Source organism: Musa acuminata, chromosome BXJ2-6 (assembly GCF_036884655.1).
Source record: "Musa acuminata AAA Group cultivar baxijiao chromosome BXJ2-6, Cavendish_Baxijiao_AAA, whole genome shotgun sequence".
NCBI classification, from domain to species: Eukaryota; Viridiplantae; Streptophyta; class Magnoliopsida; order Zingiberales; family Musaceae; genus Musa; species Musa acuminata.
The window spans coordinates 15857732-15874640 of NC_088343.1; the positions used below are offsets into that span (position 1 = coordinate 15857732).

General features: G+C 34.2%; 2 protein-coding genes across 2 annotated transcripts; both read right to left on the reverse strand.

The window, feature by feature from the left end:
• Positions 1-519: 519 nt before the first annotated feature.
• LOC135615092 (uncharacterized) lies at positions 520-4163 on the reverse strand. The gene is made up of 2 exons (XM_065113149.1): positions 3959-4163; positions 520-1508 (listed from the first exon to the last, which is right to left on the reverse strand). The coding sequence occupies exons 1-2, from the start codon at positions 4110-4112 to the stop codon at positions 802-804; spliced, it is 861 nt and encodes a 286-aa protein (XP_064969221.1). The 5' UTR covers positions 4113-4163; the 3' UTR covers positions 520-801.
• Positions 4164-5373: 1210 nt separating this feature from the next.
• Positions 5374-8922, reverse strand: LOC135615094 (IAA-amino acid hydrolase ILR1-like 3). Its single transcript, XM_065113152.1, has 5 exons — positions 8529-8922; positions 7097-7222; positions 6709-7023; positions 6069-6197; positions 5374-5908 (listed from the first exon to the last, which is right to left on the reverse strand). Exons 1-5 carry the CDS (start codon positions 8901-8903, stop codon positions 5531-5533), a joined length of 1323 nt encoding a protein of 440 aa, XP_064969224.1. The 5' UTR covers positions 8904-8922; the 3' UTR covers positions 5374-5530.
• Between the last annotated feature and the right edge of the window lie 7987 nt (positions 8923-16909).

Genomic DNA, 16909 nt, shown 5'->3' on the forward strand with positions numbered 1-16909 from the left:
CCAGTTCTGATCACAATAGGTCCTTGGTGCCTACTATATTGTCCTTCTCCGACTCATTAACATGTGAATAGGATTCTTCCATAGAAAAGAACAAATGGAGCAAAAGTTGTGCAGTAAACCTTTGGCTGGACTGCTGGGTTTTGTGGAAAACACCAATCTATTCGAGGCATGTAATAAACCTTTGGCTGGACTGCTGGATTTTGTGGAAAACACCAATCTATTCGAGGCATGTAAATCAGGGTGGCAATTGACTATTTAGTTGATTCAGTCAGTAGGCTACAAGTGTGACCTTTGCATATATATAAAAGGATTTGATGGAATAAAGCAGCAGCATCTCGTCTTGGTGATGTTGACTATCTCATGAGGCAATTGAGAGCACTATGGGATTGTCATTTGATAAAATCAACTTGACGTAGATTTAAATAAACTGGTGGTACATTTATATGCACAAGACATGAAATATGAGGTAGATTTAAAAAGACCAAGACAGGCATTCCAACTATCCAAAAACCAGCACAATCACCGATGATTTTTGTTTTTTTGTTTTTTATTGGAAATTGAGCATAATAGCATATAGGAATCCAAAAGCAGCAGAAAGACGAGCGCTAAATATGAAGCATGAGAAAGAAAGGTACCTGCAACTCTTTACAACGTAATGCTAAAAATGGATGACGAGTAGCGAGGCCAGATAGTTAACCATCCTTGCCGATTGTAGATCAGATCATCCACATGCCCATGGTAGAAACCATGAGCTTGATTATGTGAGCTTGGCTATCGGACCAAGCAACCAAGAGAAGTAACTTAGATGCAGAGACCAGAGATCATGATGGCAGCACAGATGCTACAATCCATGAAGACGGCCCTTGCTACTTTCTGGAACATCAAAAATGCCTCCAATGCATCGTCCGTATTGGTGTTGGCTGCCGGACCATACTCCTCTTTTCCGGTCTTGCTCCCTTTTTCCTTTACCTTCTCCACTCGTGCTTGCGTTGTCATCAGCAGTCCGAGAACAATGGTAATATCACTTAACATAACAAAGAACAGTGGTCTAAAATTTATAATGCTTGCCGCACCACCAAGAGCATAGCCATGATTTGACAGGATAACCATAAGAGCTACGGTAACCGCAAAGAGCAAACGTGTATTTTCAGAAGTTGACACGGAGCGACTGACTTGCTTTGACGAGAATAAGATCTGCTTCTTCTCCCTTGCTTGAGATTCATCGGTGTCCACAACTTGATCAGATGACTTCTGGGGCACAGGCGGGTTCAGCAGTTTTGAATCCCTATCTTTTTGGTGAGCCTTTACTTCAGCCACATTCCGTGATTCACATATGTTAATCTCATCTTCCTTAGCACCAACTATTTCATCGCATGCCCGAGTTCTAGAAATTCCATTGCTTCTCTCACCTCCTGCTATTTCTGCAGCTGTTCCACTGGTGTCTTTGTTGCTTCCATACTGGTTAGAAAAGTGAGAACTAGTTGCATCATACCCACTGAAAGGAGAAACTGCAAAAGAAAAGGCAAGTATAATCAAATACACGATTGTTGAAGGCAAACTGCCTATATCCAGCTCCTTGCGAGGAGGGATCATCCAGCATAGATAAGTCATATGTTTTTACATTAGTGGTGTCCAAATAACCAAGGATTGAGGAACAATCTCAGTTGTCAATGACTTTCTAACACTCGAATATTTACTTTAGTGGCAAAGTCTCTCATCAACACAAAATTTAAATCAGATTATGGTAGCAATAGTTAGAACAGGAACTTAGGGAACTATGGCTTCTAACCTAGCACCCTATCACATCATATACTAACACCAAGCATAAGAAAGAAGCAGGTAATCAACGATACCCAAAAACCACCTAGTCCCAGTTGTACCCTTAGCTCCAAACATTGTGGCGCCTTCAGCTTTCAAACAAGTTATTCATAGAGAAATTTTTACATAGGCAACAAGAAAATTGAAAGGTATCTATGTTCTACAGGGGTGATGATCAAGCAGAGAGAAGACCATTGAAGTTCTGGTTCCAATCTTCCAGACAAAACTGAGGCATCCAGAAGCCACCACCATAAACCTAACAAATACAGAATCACTCTGTCTCATGATATGCACTACATTCTGTTAGTCAGATTGATCTCATTGGAGTTTTCTTATCAGTACTGCTGCATATATTTTTCAGCTTGAAAGAAATGCTTTTCAAGTTCTTATTCTGCCTCTGAATCAATTGGCCAAATATCCAACGCAGCATGAGCTGCACAGATTCAGGTTGGTTTTATTCCCCAGTAATGAACTTTGAAAGATAAAAGTCCACCTCTTGAAGGTCATGTTAAAAGGGCAACCACCACTACGGCATCAAGTCATAATATCATGGTTAGTTGTCCAGAATTAGTTACACGGATCTTTTCCTGCAATTATGATCTGTTTGGAAAAATATTACTGCTGGGGATCATGCAAAAAAGACAACCATTCTTTTGCGTGTTGGGAGTAATTCTTTCATATAAATTTTAACTTTTGTTTACCAAACTTAAGCTACAGAACAAATACCAATTACCCACCTTGTTGTTCACCTTGTTATAACGGGTCTTTTATATCTGAAGTGGATAAAGAGGAAAATCCTGAAATAACTCTCATGTGAGTAGTGGTTCCTACTACAAATAAATAGTTACTAAGAACCTGTAGCAGGTCCTCAAATAGGTTTCTAAGGAACAAACACAAAATCTTTTTCCATAGAAAATACATCATCAAATCTAAGATATCTCTAAGACAATTACAAACGGCGTAGGATTACTATTTGGAGGAAATAATTCACAATTTAGCACAACATTAACAACAAAAGATTTTAGATGCATGGTAGCCAAGATGCATGCAACAAAAATAAAACTCAGAACTGTTATCATGATGGCCTCCCATACAAAGCCCAAGAACAAAAGTAACAATCTCTATTATCAAATGGAGATTCTCTCTCTCTCCATAAAGGAAGCAATTTTTTTTCACTGGTGACTAAATGATAACAGAACAATGGTACTTCCATGCAAGGACCGAATCTATTCATGCTTCCATGTCTTCCAAATCACCAAAAGAAGAACACAAATTCCTGAATTGAAGCATAGTTCTTCTCAAAACCCTTTATCATGCCCTTTCTACGGAGAAGTCAACATGAACAAACAATCTAAGAATTGCCATCATATACCATTTCTTTCACAACAGACCACTCTTATAAAAGGAAAAGAAGCGCCTCATGTGATTGCTATGCTGAAATTAAAAAAACCTAGAGAGAAAATTGATGACTTTACATCTTCTTGTCTATTTAGAATTTTAGATTATGTAAGAACAACTGTTTGATGCCATCACCGAGACGAAGGAACGAGGACATACCCTAGATCTACAGCTAAACCGAGTTCCAAAATTCCAACCGTGCTACCATAATATCGGACAGAATAAATTTCCATGCGTCTCCATGTGATGATGCTCCACGGAGATGTTGCGACATCAACGACGAAGAAACCAACCAAGAGTGGTCAAGATGACACATTCAAGAAGAAGAATCGGAAAAAATTGTCGAAGTCTACATAAACAAGCATTCTAACAATCGCCATGCTGAAATTGAATCAGCATCTACGGGATTCATAGGGTAATTTGAAGATTTTAGATTCTGATGCGCTCGCCAAGGCGAAGGAAGGAGGAGATTCCCAAGAACGGACAGACAAGAATACCGCCTGAGATCTGGATTGATGGATAAACCGAGGACCAAATTTCAACCCGCGCATCGAGCCCTAAAAAAGCATAAACCAAATGATCGGTGCAACAGATCTCCACACATCTCCATCTTATGATGCTCCACGAAGATGTTGCGACATACATCGACCAAGCAAACACCCAAAAGATATCAAGATGACACAATAAAGAAGAAGAAAAAAGAATCTGAAGGAAAATGGAAAGAGGGAAGAGGAGATCTTACTGGAGGTCCGCGGATCATCTTCCTTCGTAAGAGGAGAAGGAGGAGGTGGTGGGGAGGAATCGGGAACAGATCTCCCTTGGCCTGTGATAAGGGCGAGGCGGTCGGATCCACGCTCCAAGATCTTCCGCCGGCGAGCCTCCCTCGCGTTCTCCATCCCGATCTCGGGGGATCTCTCGTTCTCCCCAAGCTTCGAATTCGAACCTTTGAGGATGTCTTCGCTTATATATCCTTGTGAACATGCATTAACTTAGCTTAACTACCTTAGATCATAATTCATTTACTTACATATTAATAAATATATATAACGATTTTTTTAAATATTAATGTAAATTAGAGATTAAACTAATAATCATTTAGTTTATGACAGTGATAACAATTAAATATACTGATGTGTACGTAAATTATATATATATATATATATATATATATATATATATATATATATATATATATATATATATATATATATTGGCGATGCTTTTTTATGTAGTGAAAAAAAAGAAAATATGTTTTGATATTTATTTTTTTAGAAAATAAAAATTATTGATTTAACTTTATTTTGGTCATGGATAGATCACCTAAGTTCAAATCCACTAATTTTTTTATTACAATGAAATTCATTAAAAAAATATTTTTATATTTTCTTTTGATGCTTATTTCATGACATAATCGATATTCTTTAAGAAAATTACGAAGAGAAAAAAAAAAAAGGTTCTTCTGTGAATACTTCTGAAAAATTCTGAGTTGAAATCACTTTCTATTAATTATTTGACTCGGAGAATCCCGTCAGTCTGAAGAACAAGCAGAGATCAAGAAATGGTTCTATTAATAGTAATATGTTATTTCATAAATTGTTTTGGGTCATATATTTATTTATCCTTTAAAATATTTAGATCTCTCACATATGTCATTTTTAGCATTTGTCAGATAAATTGTCATCAACTACTACTAATCATAGCCATCAATAGCAGCTAATTTAAGTTCTTAGAAATATAAAAAAATTAAATACTTGTGAATATTTTCACTGTTTATTCTTCTCTTTTCCTTATTTCATAATTCTATTATTTACTAATTGTTTTATTATCTTCCTTTTCCTTGTTCTTTCCTCTCTCTCTCTCATTGCATGCTCCAATACAATAATCAATTGGTATTGTATCGGTTCAGCTCTAACAAGAAACAGCAGGAAATAGAGGTTCTTCATTAATCAATCATGAGGTAAAAGAATCTTAAGCATACACTGTCTCAAGGCAAACCATATGATACTAAAATCACCTAGCAAAACAATCCAACATCGAGTTCATCATGAAACTAGCAAATCCTGCAAACACCTTTTCTTGAGAAAATGAAAACCACATGATTTATAGCCCCGGAATACACAACAATTGCTTGCAAACAATAAATAAAACATGTTTAACTTGTCTGGAAAAATAAAAGTTGTTGAATTATGATTAAAACCTATGCAGTCGAGTTATCCACATTGATGAAAGTACCCAAGAGAAAACAAAGTGCCAACACCACTTACCAAGCAACACAAAAGGCTGCATAGTACAGCGACTCGGAGAAGCAAGATTTTTAGGACGATGCTGAATGTTCATCCAGGTAAGACATTGCGACGGCTGCATGGAAAGCAGCTCCTATTGGAAGTGCCTGCTCATTAAGAAAGAAGTAGGGGGAATGTAATGGATGGACTGGCCCCACGTTGTCGTCATTCCTGACTCCAAGCCAGAACATGGAGCTCGGCATCCTCTGTGAAAAGAAGCTGAAATCCTCTGCACCCATGGTCGGTGGGCTTTCGTGGACATTGTCTTCTCCAACCAGATTCTCTCCCACCTTCCTAACATGGCTATACATCTGATGATCATTCACAGTTGCAGGATACGGTATGAGTTTCTCCTCCATGAAATCTACGGATGCAGTACAACGGTGAACAGCAGGCTGTGTCTCTATAATCTGTAAAAGTAAGTGCAAAGCAAATCAGTGACAGGATTCCTTTTATCGACGCATTGGAAGTTAATTTTGACAATGTGGTTCATGCATTAGATCATAATGTATTCAAAAGCTATTTTAGGTTTTTGGCACCATAGTCCTGCTCTAAAAGTGTGCATGTTACCTCCTTAATCCTTCTTGAAAGGTAGGAAAGACCTTCTCTGGTCATGCTCCTAAATGTGCCACCGAAAGTCACAGACTCTGGGATAACATTGTGGGCTTCTCCAGCCTTTATGAACCCAACTGAAACGACCTGTAGACAAGATACAATGTTAAGCTGCAGATAAATCAGCATTACTACTTGTATGTATGCTAGGGAAGTACGGAATATCTAGTCTGGCACTAAAAAACTCTCCACCATAATGCTCATGCAAGGAGACCAACCTAACTATTTCCTAGAAGAAAAACTTTGCTGCTCCGTGAAGACATGATAAGGAGGCAAGATTCCTAGAAGCTCTTGACGCCAACTCAAATTTTAATTACTTTGGTTCATCGTCATAAGGAAAACATGATAATCTTGCCTCTATTATGAATCTGATATGACAGGCCACAAAATCACTGAAATGAATTATTAGCAACTATCATGAGAAGATATTGAAGCCAATTATTGTGAGTCTAGTGGATCAATTATAATATATACATCATCCAACAATAAAGTCTTCTGACATGATTTCTGATACCAAATTGTGGAACTATACCAGCAGCAATCATCTCCTAACATAAGATATTTTATGCAATTTGTCACATCAATTGAGAGAGCTTACTCTGCTTTCTAGAGGGTCCGACTCTCTAGATACAAGCTGTTGAAGGCTGAGGATTGCAAAGGATGCAGGAACTAATGGATCAATTGTTCTATGTGGGGATGCTGCATGTCCACCTTGTCCTTTAATAATTGCATGAAAACGTCCTGATGCTGCAAGAAGAGGTCCAGCTCTCGAAGCAATGTGACCAGTCGGAAGACTAGGTTGAACATGCATAGCAAAGATTGCCTCCACATCATCCAGAGTACCCTCTTGCAGCATGTGATAAGCACCGGCATAACCCTCTTCTCCCGGTTGGAAAACAAGTTTCACGGTGCCCTTCGAGAAGAAAGTAACTTCAGTTACCGATCAAGAACCTGATGACAAAAGAGCTTGCTGGTGATACATGTACCTTCAGCTCACTCTTCTGATGTTGAAGCAACTTAGCTGCCCCAAGAAGCATTGTTACATGAGCATCATGACCACAAGCATGCATTTTCCCGCTCTCTTTGCTTTTGTACTCCCAGTTTACCAGCTCCTTCCAGAGGATAAGGGTTAACCAAGTGATTACCTTGTAACAATATAATACTTGGAAGGACAAAAATTAACCATGCAGGGAACCTGAAGTAAACAGATGGTTTGACACTGACTGAAGACATTCATCGAACCAAAATCTTATGGAGGTCTATTTAGTAAAGAAATTTCATACGCAAGAGATTATTTTGCATATGATCAAACAATTTTACATGTCAAGTAAAATTAAAGAAAATAATCAAAATTCAAGTTCAGTGACAGTTTCTTATACTCATAGTATAGAAACCATGTGAGAATTCAAATGGCTGATCAACCATTACCACATAGGCCCCAAGTATCTAATTTTCATTATGAGATCAATCATACAGCTACTAAGCAATGAGACAGTTTTGACCCAAACTAAGCAATATTCATATTGTTATTAATGAACTTTGAAAATGTTTGTATCAAGAGGGTTGAAAAAGATGCAACCATTAAACAGTCATATTGCAGGGGATAATTTCAAGTGAAAAACTTGTACCTTGACCAATTATCAGAAGGTTTTCGAATCTCATTCGAGCTTTAGCTCCTTGGTTCTTTTAATCTATTCGGCCAATCAGAATTTTTAATCCAATAACAGGAAAAGAATAGAGTTAATCGCAGACAAAAACATAAAAAGCTACAAAAACGAGTGCCAACATTAACAATTGATCTCAAGTTCCATTCCCAGCTTCTAGCCTATTGGACTGGACTCGACATTTGGGAATAAACTCCTCGTCTGCTTAGAAATATGTCATTATTTACCAGGGGTCTAGACACTACCCCTTTTAAAGAATTGGAATTGGTTGAGCATACAAGTTGACTTTCTCTGCTCACTAATCGGCTCAATCTTCGCTTCCATCTTCATAGTTTATCAAAATCTAATCTTTATCTAAGTACAGAACAGTCCTCGATTCGGTCATATTGTATGAGAAACAATGGTGTGAGTGATTCCATAGAAATTAGCCTTCAAAGCCATGAATTGTAGTAATCATTCAGCACTTTTCATCTCATTTTTCACCTGCATCTTTTAGTAAAAAGGGGGAAAGAAAAAAAGGAACCCCTCTTTTCATCAAAATGCGGTCAAATATGATCTGAATAATCAAAACCATCCATCCATACAAGAACCACGATGGACTTCAGAACCTATTTAATTAGGTTCTACGACGTAAACAATAGATATATGTTTCTTCACAGAGATGGCATCAAAATCTCGATTTTTCAAATCCTTCTCGATACGCAACATAAGTCAAAACCCAGAAAGAAATGAAGAATAAGGAGTTGACACGCACCTGCAACGGGAGCGCATCCATATCGGCCCTCAGCGCAAAGACGGGACCGGCGCCGGATCCGATGGAGGCGACGATGCCGGTCTTGGCGACCGGCCAAGTGTAGTCGACGCCGAGAGCGTCGAGCTCCGACCGGATCAGTTCGCTCGTCCCGTACTCCTCAAAGGCGAGCTCCGGGTGCTGGTGGATGCGCCGGCGAATGGTCGTCAACCAGTCGAAGAACTCGGGCGCTCGAGCCGATTCCAGGAGCTCCCGAGGCGAGCCGACCGACGCCAGCGACGGGGGGAACACGGAGCCGACGATGACGATGACGAGGACGAGAAGGTAGCGAAGGGAAGGGGAGGACGCCATGGTCACAGATCGATGCGGGAGAGGCATTTGGGAGCAGCAAACCGCGATCGAACCGTTGTTAATACGTCCACGTACCATTGCATTTGATGTGGCCATGTGACCGTCAACGTTCCCGAAACGGTTGAGTGAATTCACATCCGACATTTAATTATATTAAAATGAGTTTGGATTAATTTTATTAAAATGATTTCTTTGTGAGGTATAGAAAAAGAAAGAAAATAAATATATTCGTAATAAAGAAAATAATGACGATAGTAACGACGGACGGCAAAACCAAAGACTTGGGGGTGGCAAAAACAAAGTGGAGGATTACAACAACAATTACTAAATCGTAGCACTACTTAGGCAAGAAATCTTTTCTTCTTCTAGTGTTTATATGGCAATCATGGCGACCACTTCCTGAAAAGATTCACGTAATATGATGCAGTAGTCACCATGGAATTTGAGAAGCATCCGAGTACAAACATTGTGGGTTGTTGGACGAATCAATTGAAGAGTCAACCGCTGCTTTTCTCCAAAAGGGTATCTTTTAATTGGATGGTTTTTTTTTTTATATAGAAAATATCTTTATTTTTATTTTTATTTTCCAAACATAATTTCTTTTTTTAAAGTTCTTTTCAATTTCGAAATTATTTTTTAAATTTGATCACCATAATAAAAATATTATAAAATTTATTTAAAAACACCATAAATGAATTAAATTAAATCATATCATACTAATAGATGTATATATTTGTAATAGTTTAAAAATAACATTACCCCAATAAAAAAAAAGTAAAAATTAGTTTATTACAGTGTATTGGCCACTATAGTAGAAATAACATAAAACCTATTTAAAAATATTTATAAATGATCCAAATAGATTTCTAACCTTAATCAAACTAACTATAAACTTAAAAAATATAATATTATAATGATCTATAAGTAATGACAAATAAAGTGCTACATTATCATTTTTTATATTTCTTTTAATAGCATTTTAATAGTATCTAAATAAAAACACATTAAATGAGTCAAAAATAATAATAAAACAGTTCAAAATTGATGAAAATTTTTTATGAGAAAAATTATCAAGAAATATTTTAGATATTTTTAAAATTAGGTACACTGTTTAAAAAGTAAAAAAAGAGGGTTTTATTTGAAAAAAATCCAAAATGAAGATTTTTTTTTAGATAAATCGCTCTTTTAAATTCATCCTAGTAAATTCATTATGGAGCAAAATTTTATGAAGCTTATAATAAAATAATAATTTCTTGTAGACAAAGTCCAAACTTGAGATCCAAAGTGGTGTTACTTCCCGATCAAGGTAAAATTATGCATCCATCACAAAAGAACAAGATTCTACTAAAGGATATTTTCTATAGTTAAAAATATTTTTTAAAATATTATACTTAGTTGTGTTAATATTTAAAATATATTTTTGTAAGATTTTGTATTATTATCTTTTATCTTTTAAATAAGTTGATATAATACAAAGATAAGGATTTTTTGGTTTAAATTACTATTTTATACATATAAATAGATAGATGATATCTACATCTATAGATCCATCAAAATCTAAGTGATTAAGCCTATAGGGCTCAAATCAAAGAGTATTTAAGATCTTATAAATATTTCATTTTAGGAAGTTCAATATAGTTTTTTTTTTTCTTTGGCCTTGGATTCTTTTTCTACTATTTGATTTAATCTTGGGCTAGTAGTCACTTGTTATTACTATTTAAGAAAGAATTATACTTGCATATGATCTCTTCTTTTCTTATATGATATTAGAGCCATAAGGGCTAGTAGTCACTTGTTATTACTATTTAAGAAAGAAAATAACACTTTTCAAGGATCACAATAATCATCGAGTTGGTGCATTGAATTTCTCAATCAGTATGACTATAAGATCTAAAAGATTTGTTTGGAATTTTATCTAAAATCTATGGATGTGATTAGTATCAATACAACAACATCACAAGATGTGTAAATGAATTTTTGAACATATTAGTGGTTGCAAATTAACCTTAGATATTTGGATCACTTTTGATGTATTATTCAATAAATTAAATATGGCTCTAGTTAAGCATTTAAAGAATGATTTATCAAATACTATTCAAAGTAATCTTTCAATTTTTTATTTTTTAAAAATAAAAAATTTATGTTCAAAGTTATTACTCTTGGATTTAGATGAGTCTATTTTTTATACACAAATGAAATGTTATATTATTCATGAACTTAAAAGTTTTTACTTATCAAGAATCCTTAGCTCATCAAATACTGAAAGTTTTTACTTCAAAAGGAGATGAGATGCCTCTTTTACAAATAAAAAAATAATAATAAAAATAAAAAGAAGAAGGATATAGCAAGCAAGAGTCTTCTCCAAATAATGGTATAAATCAAAAGAAAATCAAGTGTTATAGGTGTAGCAAGTTAGGCTATATTAAAAACTTTATCATGATAAATTAGGACACATTATAAATAAAATAGATTATTCCAATGAAGATCGGTGCAAATGTTTTATGACTAAAATTGCTGAAGTCATGATGTCTATCAACTTTGAATATGATTATATAGTTGATTCAGGATATGATCATTATCTTACTGGTGATAGAACCAAATTCATTAATCTTTATCAATATAAAAGTAATAATATAATTATAGATAATATTGAGAAGGAAGGTATAATTATAATATTAAATAAAAATAATGATTATCGTACATTGAAGAATATATATCATGTTCTTGGTACCAAGAAAAATCTTTTTTCAATTGCAAATGTAGTTAATGCTAGGAATTATATTCATTTTTATCCTAATGAAGTCAAATTTTTTTATAAAATAAAATAATTAAATATAGATGTAATACATACTAGTAAAAGAGTCAAAGATTTATATATTTTATTAATATCTAACTCTTATGTGGATTGGATGAGTATTGGTATATCAATTTGGGATGCTGGACTTGGTCATATAATTTTTTTAAATTAAAGATTATAATATAGAAAAGTCTAGTTAATAATCTTTTCAATCTTATTATTTTTAGTAGTAATGAAGTTGTGAAAGTTGTCAATATGGCAAGACACATAAGTAAACCTTTGATAAATCGTTTCAATTTGTAAATTTCTTTTAAAACTTATTCACAACAATCTAACGGGTTCTACTTAAACTTTATCTTATTTAAGTTTTTGTTATATTCTTCTTTTTTTTTATGATTTTACAAAGTTCCCTTAGATGTACTTTCCGAAGAAAAAATCAAAAGTTTTTTCAAGAGTTCAAGTTAATAGTTAAAAATATATTTTTTTAAAAAGTTATGCACCAATAATGATGGAGAGTTCACTTCTAATAAATATTTCTCTTTTCATAAGTATTATGGTATCAAGGATGAACTCACATGTGCAAATATACCACAACAAAGTGGTATGATAGAATGAAATATTTGATATTTCGTAGAGATTTACAAGTGTTGGCTTCATGTAAAGAATTTACTCAAAACCTTATACGTAGAAGGTATGACATATACGACTTATGTTATTAATCGAACTCCTCTTAGCCTAATCAATATGAAGTTTCTATACGAACTCATGTTTGGTAAGAAATTAAATGTTAAATATTAAACATTTTAAAGTATTTAGTTTTTCATGTTATGTTCACATACCAGACTTATAGAGAAGCAAACTTGCTGCTAAAGCCAAGAAATACATCTTTATTAGGTATGATGGAAGAAAAAAATATTAAAAATATATGGATTCATAAACATATAGGTGTGTAGTATCTTGAGATGTTATATACTTGATGAAGTTTCTTCTTATTATTGTTCATACATAGTTATTTTTTAAATATTAATCACAATAGTGAAAGTAATGTATGTTTAAAATTTGTGATTTGAGTTTTCTTTAGAATCTAGTACTTTTATGGGTTTTAGCTTATCTTCTTTATTATCTATATTCATTTCTATTTTTTTTTGTCACTAATAGTGGAGAAAAGTGATAGGAGGAGTAATAATATTCATAAAAAAATTTTAATATTGAGAAGATGAAAAAAAAAAATTGACAACCAACACATTACATATATAAAGATAATATAATCATATGTCATTGTTTCTTTTATAAATCATTGGTGATCTTGACATTACTTGTTTTGATAAAGTTAAAGGTATTAAGGAGTGAGAGAATGCCATAGATAAAGAAATGAAGCTTTTTATAAAAATAAAACTTGAAATCTTATGACAAAGCCAATAAATATATATCTAATTACTTATAAATAGGTTAACAAGATGAAATGTAAGTTAGATGAAAGTATAGATCATTATAAGATAAGACATATTGGAATAGGATTTTTTCAAAAATATGAAAAATATTAAGAAAATCTTTAGTCTAGTGGTCAAGATAACATCAATAATGATTATTCTAGCAACTAATCTTAAGACGAAAGTCTTAGTAACTTGATGTGAAAAATGTCTTTCTATATAGTGAAATTGACTAGGACATTTATATGGAGCAATAGTTAGAGTATATTTGCAAGCTAAAAAAAACGTCTGTGGTTAAAGCAAGCTATCATATATGAAAATTTTACTTAATACTTATATTTTTATGTTATTTTTCTTCTTATTCAAATCTTAGTTTATTTATTAAAAAACAAGAAAACATGTTCTTCTATATATTAATGATATGGTCATCATCGATAATAATAAATAAAAATTTCAAAGCTTTATGATGATCTTTTTCTTTAGTTTGAAATAAAAGTCTGGAGAGAATTTAATATTTTTGTGATCAATATAAAAGAAAGTATATTTATTTCTTAAACAATCTATACAAAGAAAATTATTGAAAGATTTGTAATTAACAAAAGTAAGAAGGTTTCTACATGCAAATATATAGTTAGGTTGTAATGATAGTAAGGTTCTTTTTTACCCTCAATCTAAATGTATATGGTTAAGATGTTTAATTGAGAGTATTTGCTATCAAATTAAAAAATTAGCTATTTAGTAATGTGATAATCAAAATATCTTAAAATTAACTATAAATCTAATTTGATATGCAAAAACCAAACATACTAAAATTGAACATCATTTCATCTGAAAAAAATGTGTTTTAAGGAGTTATTGAAATCATGAAGATCGAGAGCAAACATAATATTATAGATATCTTTATCACATCTCTTACTGTTTGAAGATATATGAGGAAAGATGAGACTTTTCTCCAAAAGGTATATCTTAAGTGGGAATATTAAGATTTAAAATATATCTTTCAGAAGATTTTAGATTGTTATCTTTAATCTTTTAAATAAGTTGATTAGATAGAATTTTAAAAATAATAATCTCTTGGTTTAAATTATTATTCTACACATATAAATAGCTGATATTTACATGTGTAGATTCATCCAATTCTAAGTGTTTAGACCTTTGGCTCAGTCAAATGGTAGTTCAAGATATTGTAAATATATTTTTTTTGAGAAGTTTAATATATTTTTTATTTTTCTTCCACCTTAATTTCTTCTTTTATTTGGTTTTATCTTATGCTAATAATATCTTATTACTATTATTTAAGAAAGAAATGTAATGGCATATGATCTCTCTTTTTTTCACAAGTTGATCCTAACAAAATCTATCGTAGACGGATAATTATGGAGCTAAAGTGCTCCTCGTCTCCAATCTGAAAAGCAAGAGCATATAGGATCATTACAAACTAGATAATTCACTATAGGTAAAGTCCAATATAAGATCCAAAAGACTTAACTCCCTAATTGGGATCAAGTTGGGTTTGTTTTTTTTGGGAGTCTAAAACTACAAGATCATAATAGAGAATATTTTCAGACCTAGTCCAAATAAAAAATTATTTATGAGGATGAATCATTCCTTCTGAGTCAGAATGCTCAATGATGATTATAAAACAATAAAACTCTTTTTCTCTTTATTACTATAATTATTATATCCCAAGTTCAAAAATCACTAAAAGAACTATTTAGTTGGGAGATGATAGCGACTCAAACAATATTCAAGATTCTAAACATTTGGGCTCAATTATGATCCTAACCCAACCTCAATCGGCCCGGTTCAGTCGGACCTCATTGTGGCCCGCTTCATGTTCACTATTTTTTCTCAAAAGGATGAATATATTTAATGAAACTATTTCATGGAGTCATAATTTTAATCGAAGTTCCACTTCATCACTAACATTCTTCACCCTCTGAGAGAGCTCAATTGTGTAGCTCATAAACTAATTGTCATTGGTAGATCTCTTGTTTTCGTTAACTCGGTTTTTATCTAATCAGTAAAACCTATTCAGAAAAAAAAAAATAGAGGTAGATTTAATTAATGGATTCTTCATCAGATATTTCTTGATTTATTATTCCTTTTTCTTTGGTTTGCACAGCACAGCTAACAAAATTGGCATTAGAACCCTAATCAGAATACTGGCTTTCTTCTACATGTTGCTTTCTTTCTGGGAAGTGTGCAGTTAATGCACACTGTGCATGGGCTGGCACTACGTTTCTCCTTCGGCTTTCATTAAAATCGCTTGTTAGCACTCACCAGTACAATGGCTTCTTTTCCTTGTGTGAGCAGAGATGAGCTATTTTTGAGAGAAGCTGAAGGCCCACAGAATATATAATCTCAATAGCTTTGAGTTGGGGGTTTAGCAGACACAAGCTTGGATGCATCAAGCAAGCTGTTGCAAGCTCATCTTCTCACTTAATTCATCTGTGAAAGCTTGATTAGTACGTCGGAGAGTGTTGGGAATTATAGCACTTCCAGTGGTGGAAGCCATTTAGGTTACTACTGTTTGTCAGCAATTACTTGGGACTGGCAAGTGGATGAATTGAGATAGGACTTCATTATGGGAAATCAATTGGCACAGGCTGGAGGTTAACACCTTAACTTAATGGTTCCTCCTGCATGGAAGAAGTTACTGAGACTGTAGCAATGTCCTGAGCTACTTTCTTTCTGCAGATTCTGATATCTTTTTCTACTGTAGCGACGAGCTGATGATGGCACCACATCGGCTTTGTGATTCTTCCTCAATGAAGGAAGATACTGTCAGAAGCCATGGATGCCAAGTTGATAGAAGACAGTGGAGGGCTGTGCAATGAAACCAGTAATCCTAGGTGTAAACCAGCTCGGAGTATCAACTCGTATAAAGACATGAATGTTACTGAATTGGTGTGTTGCACAACTCGAGTTTAGACTAGTGCAGAGATAAATGACACCTGAACCGTCTTGACACAACCTTGCTATCAGACTAGCGGACCTGAAAACCTCAGTTGAGGTTCTTCATGAGATTTAGTTGTAGCTCCAGCTATGCTGCTTATGTCTGTGGGAAAAGATGTGTTGATGAAGAATCTGTAGGTGTTTGAGAGAGTGCTTGACCAAATGTGTGTGTAAAACGCAGCACTTCCTTGGAGTTTGACCGCCCAGAGATAGAATCTTTTACATTGAAGAGCTCTGAGACTAAATCTCTCCAAGCTGGAGAGCAATGAAGCCTATAAACTTTCCAGCTTTCAATCAATCAATGCCTTTCTAAATGCTCTTTTTCCTCCCTGCTCTGTGCTTCAAGCGCGCCTTCATGAGCCTGGCCAGAAATAAAGATGCCCACATGCCTGGGCTTCTGCCGAACGCCAAACTAATTACAAGTTATTAGCCAGCTGCTGCTTCATTGATCGCATCCTTACATCTACCAGTCTAAGTTGCTGAAGTGATGAGATAGATAGCCTCGCAAGTCCGAACCATTTATTTATATTGGTGGATTTTATGATCCTTCAATGCTTCCTATTAAAATCGAAGGGGGGGAGGTGTGGGATATTAAGAACACCATCTAATTCTCCGGCTGCCTGCAATCACCAACTTCTCCTCCCTCCTCTGATGCCTCTTGAAAGGAGCAACACACGGCTTAACCAGGAATACGTTGATTGCTTCTGCAGCAGCTGTTTGGAGCTCCGTCGAAGTGTAAGTAAGCGAGGGCAAAAGAAAGAAAGAAAGAAAAATTGGGTGTATATTATTATGAATGACAATTAATGTGAAGTTATCAGGTCATGTCTTGATAGATAGCAAATGGGTTT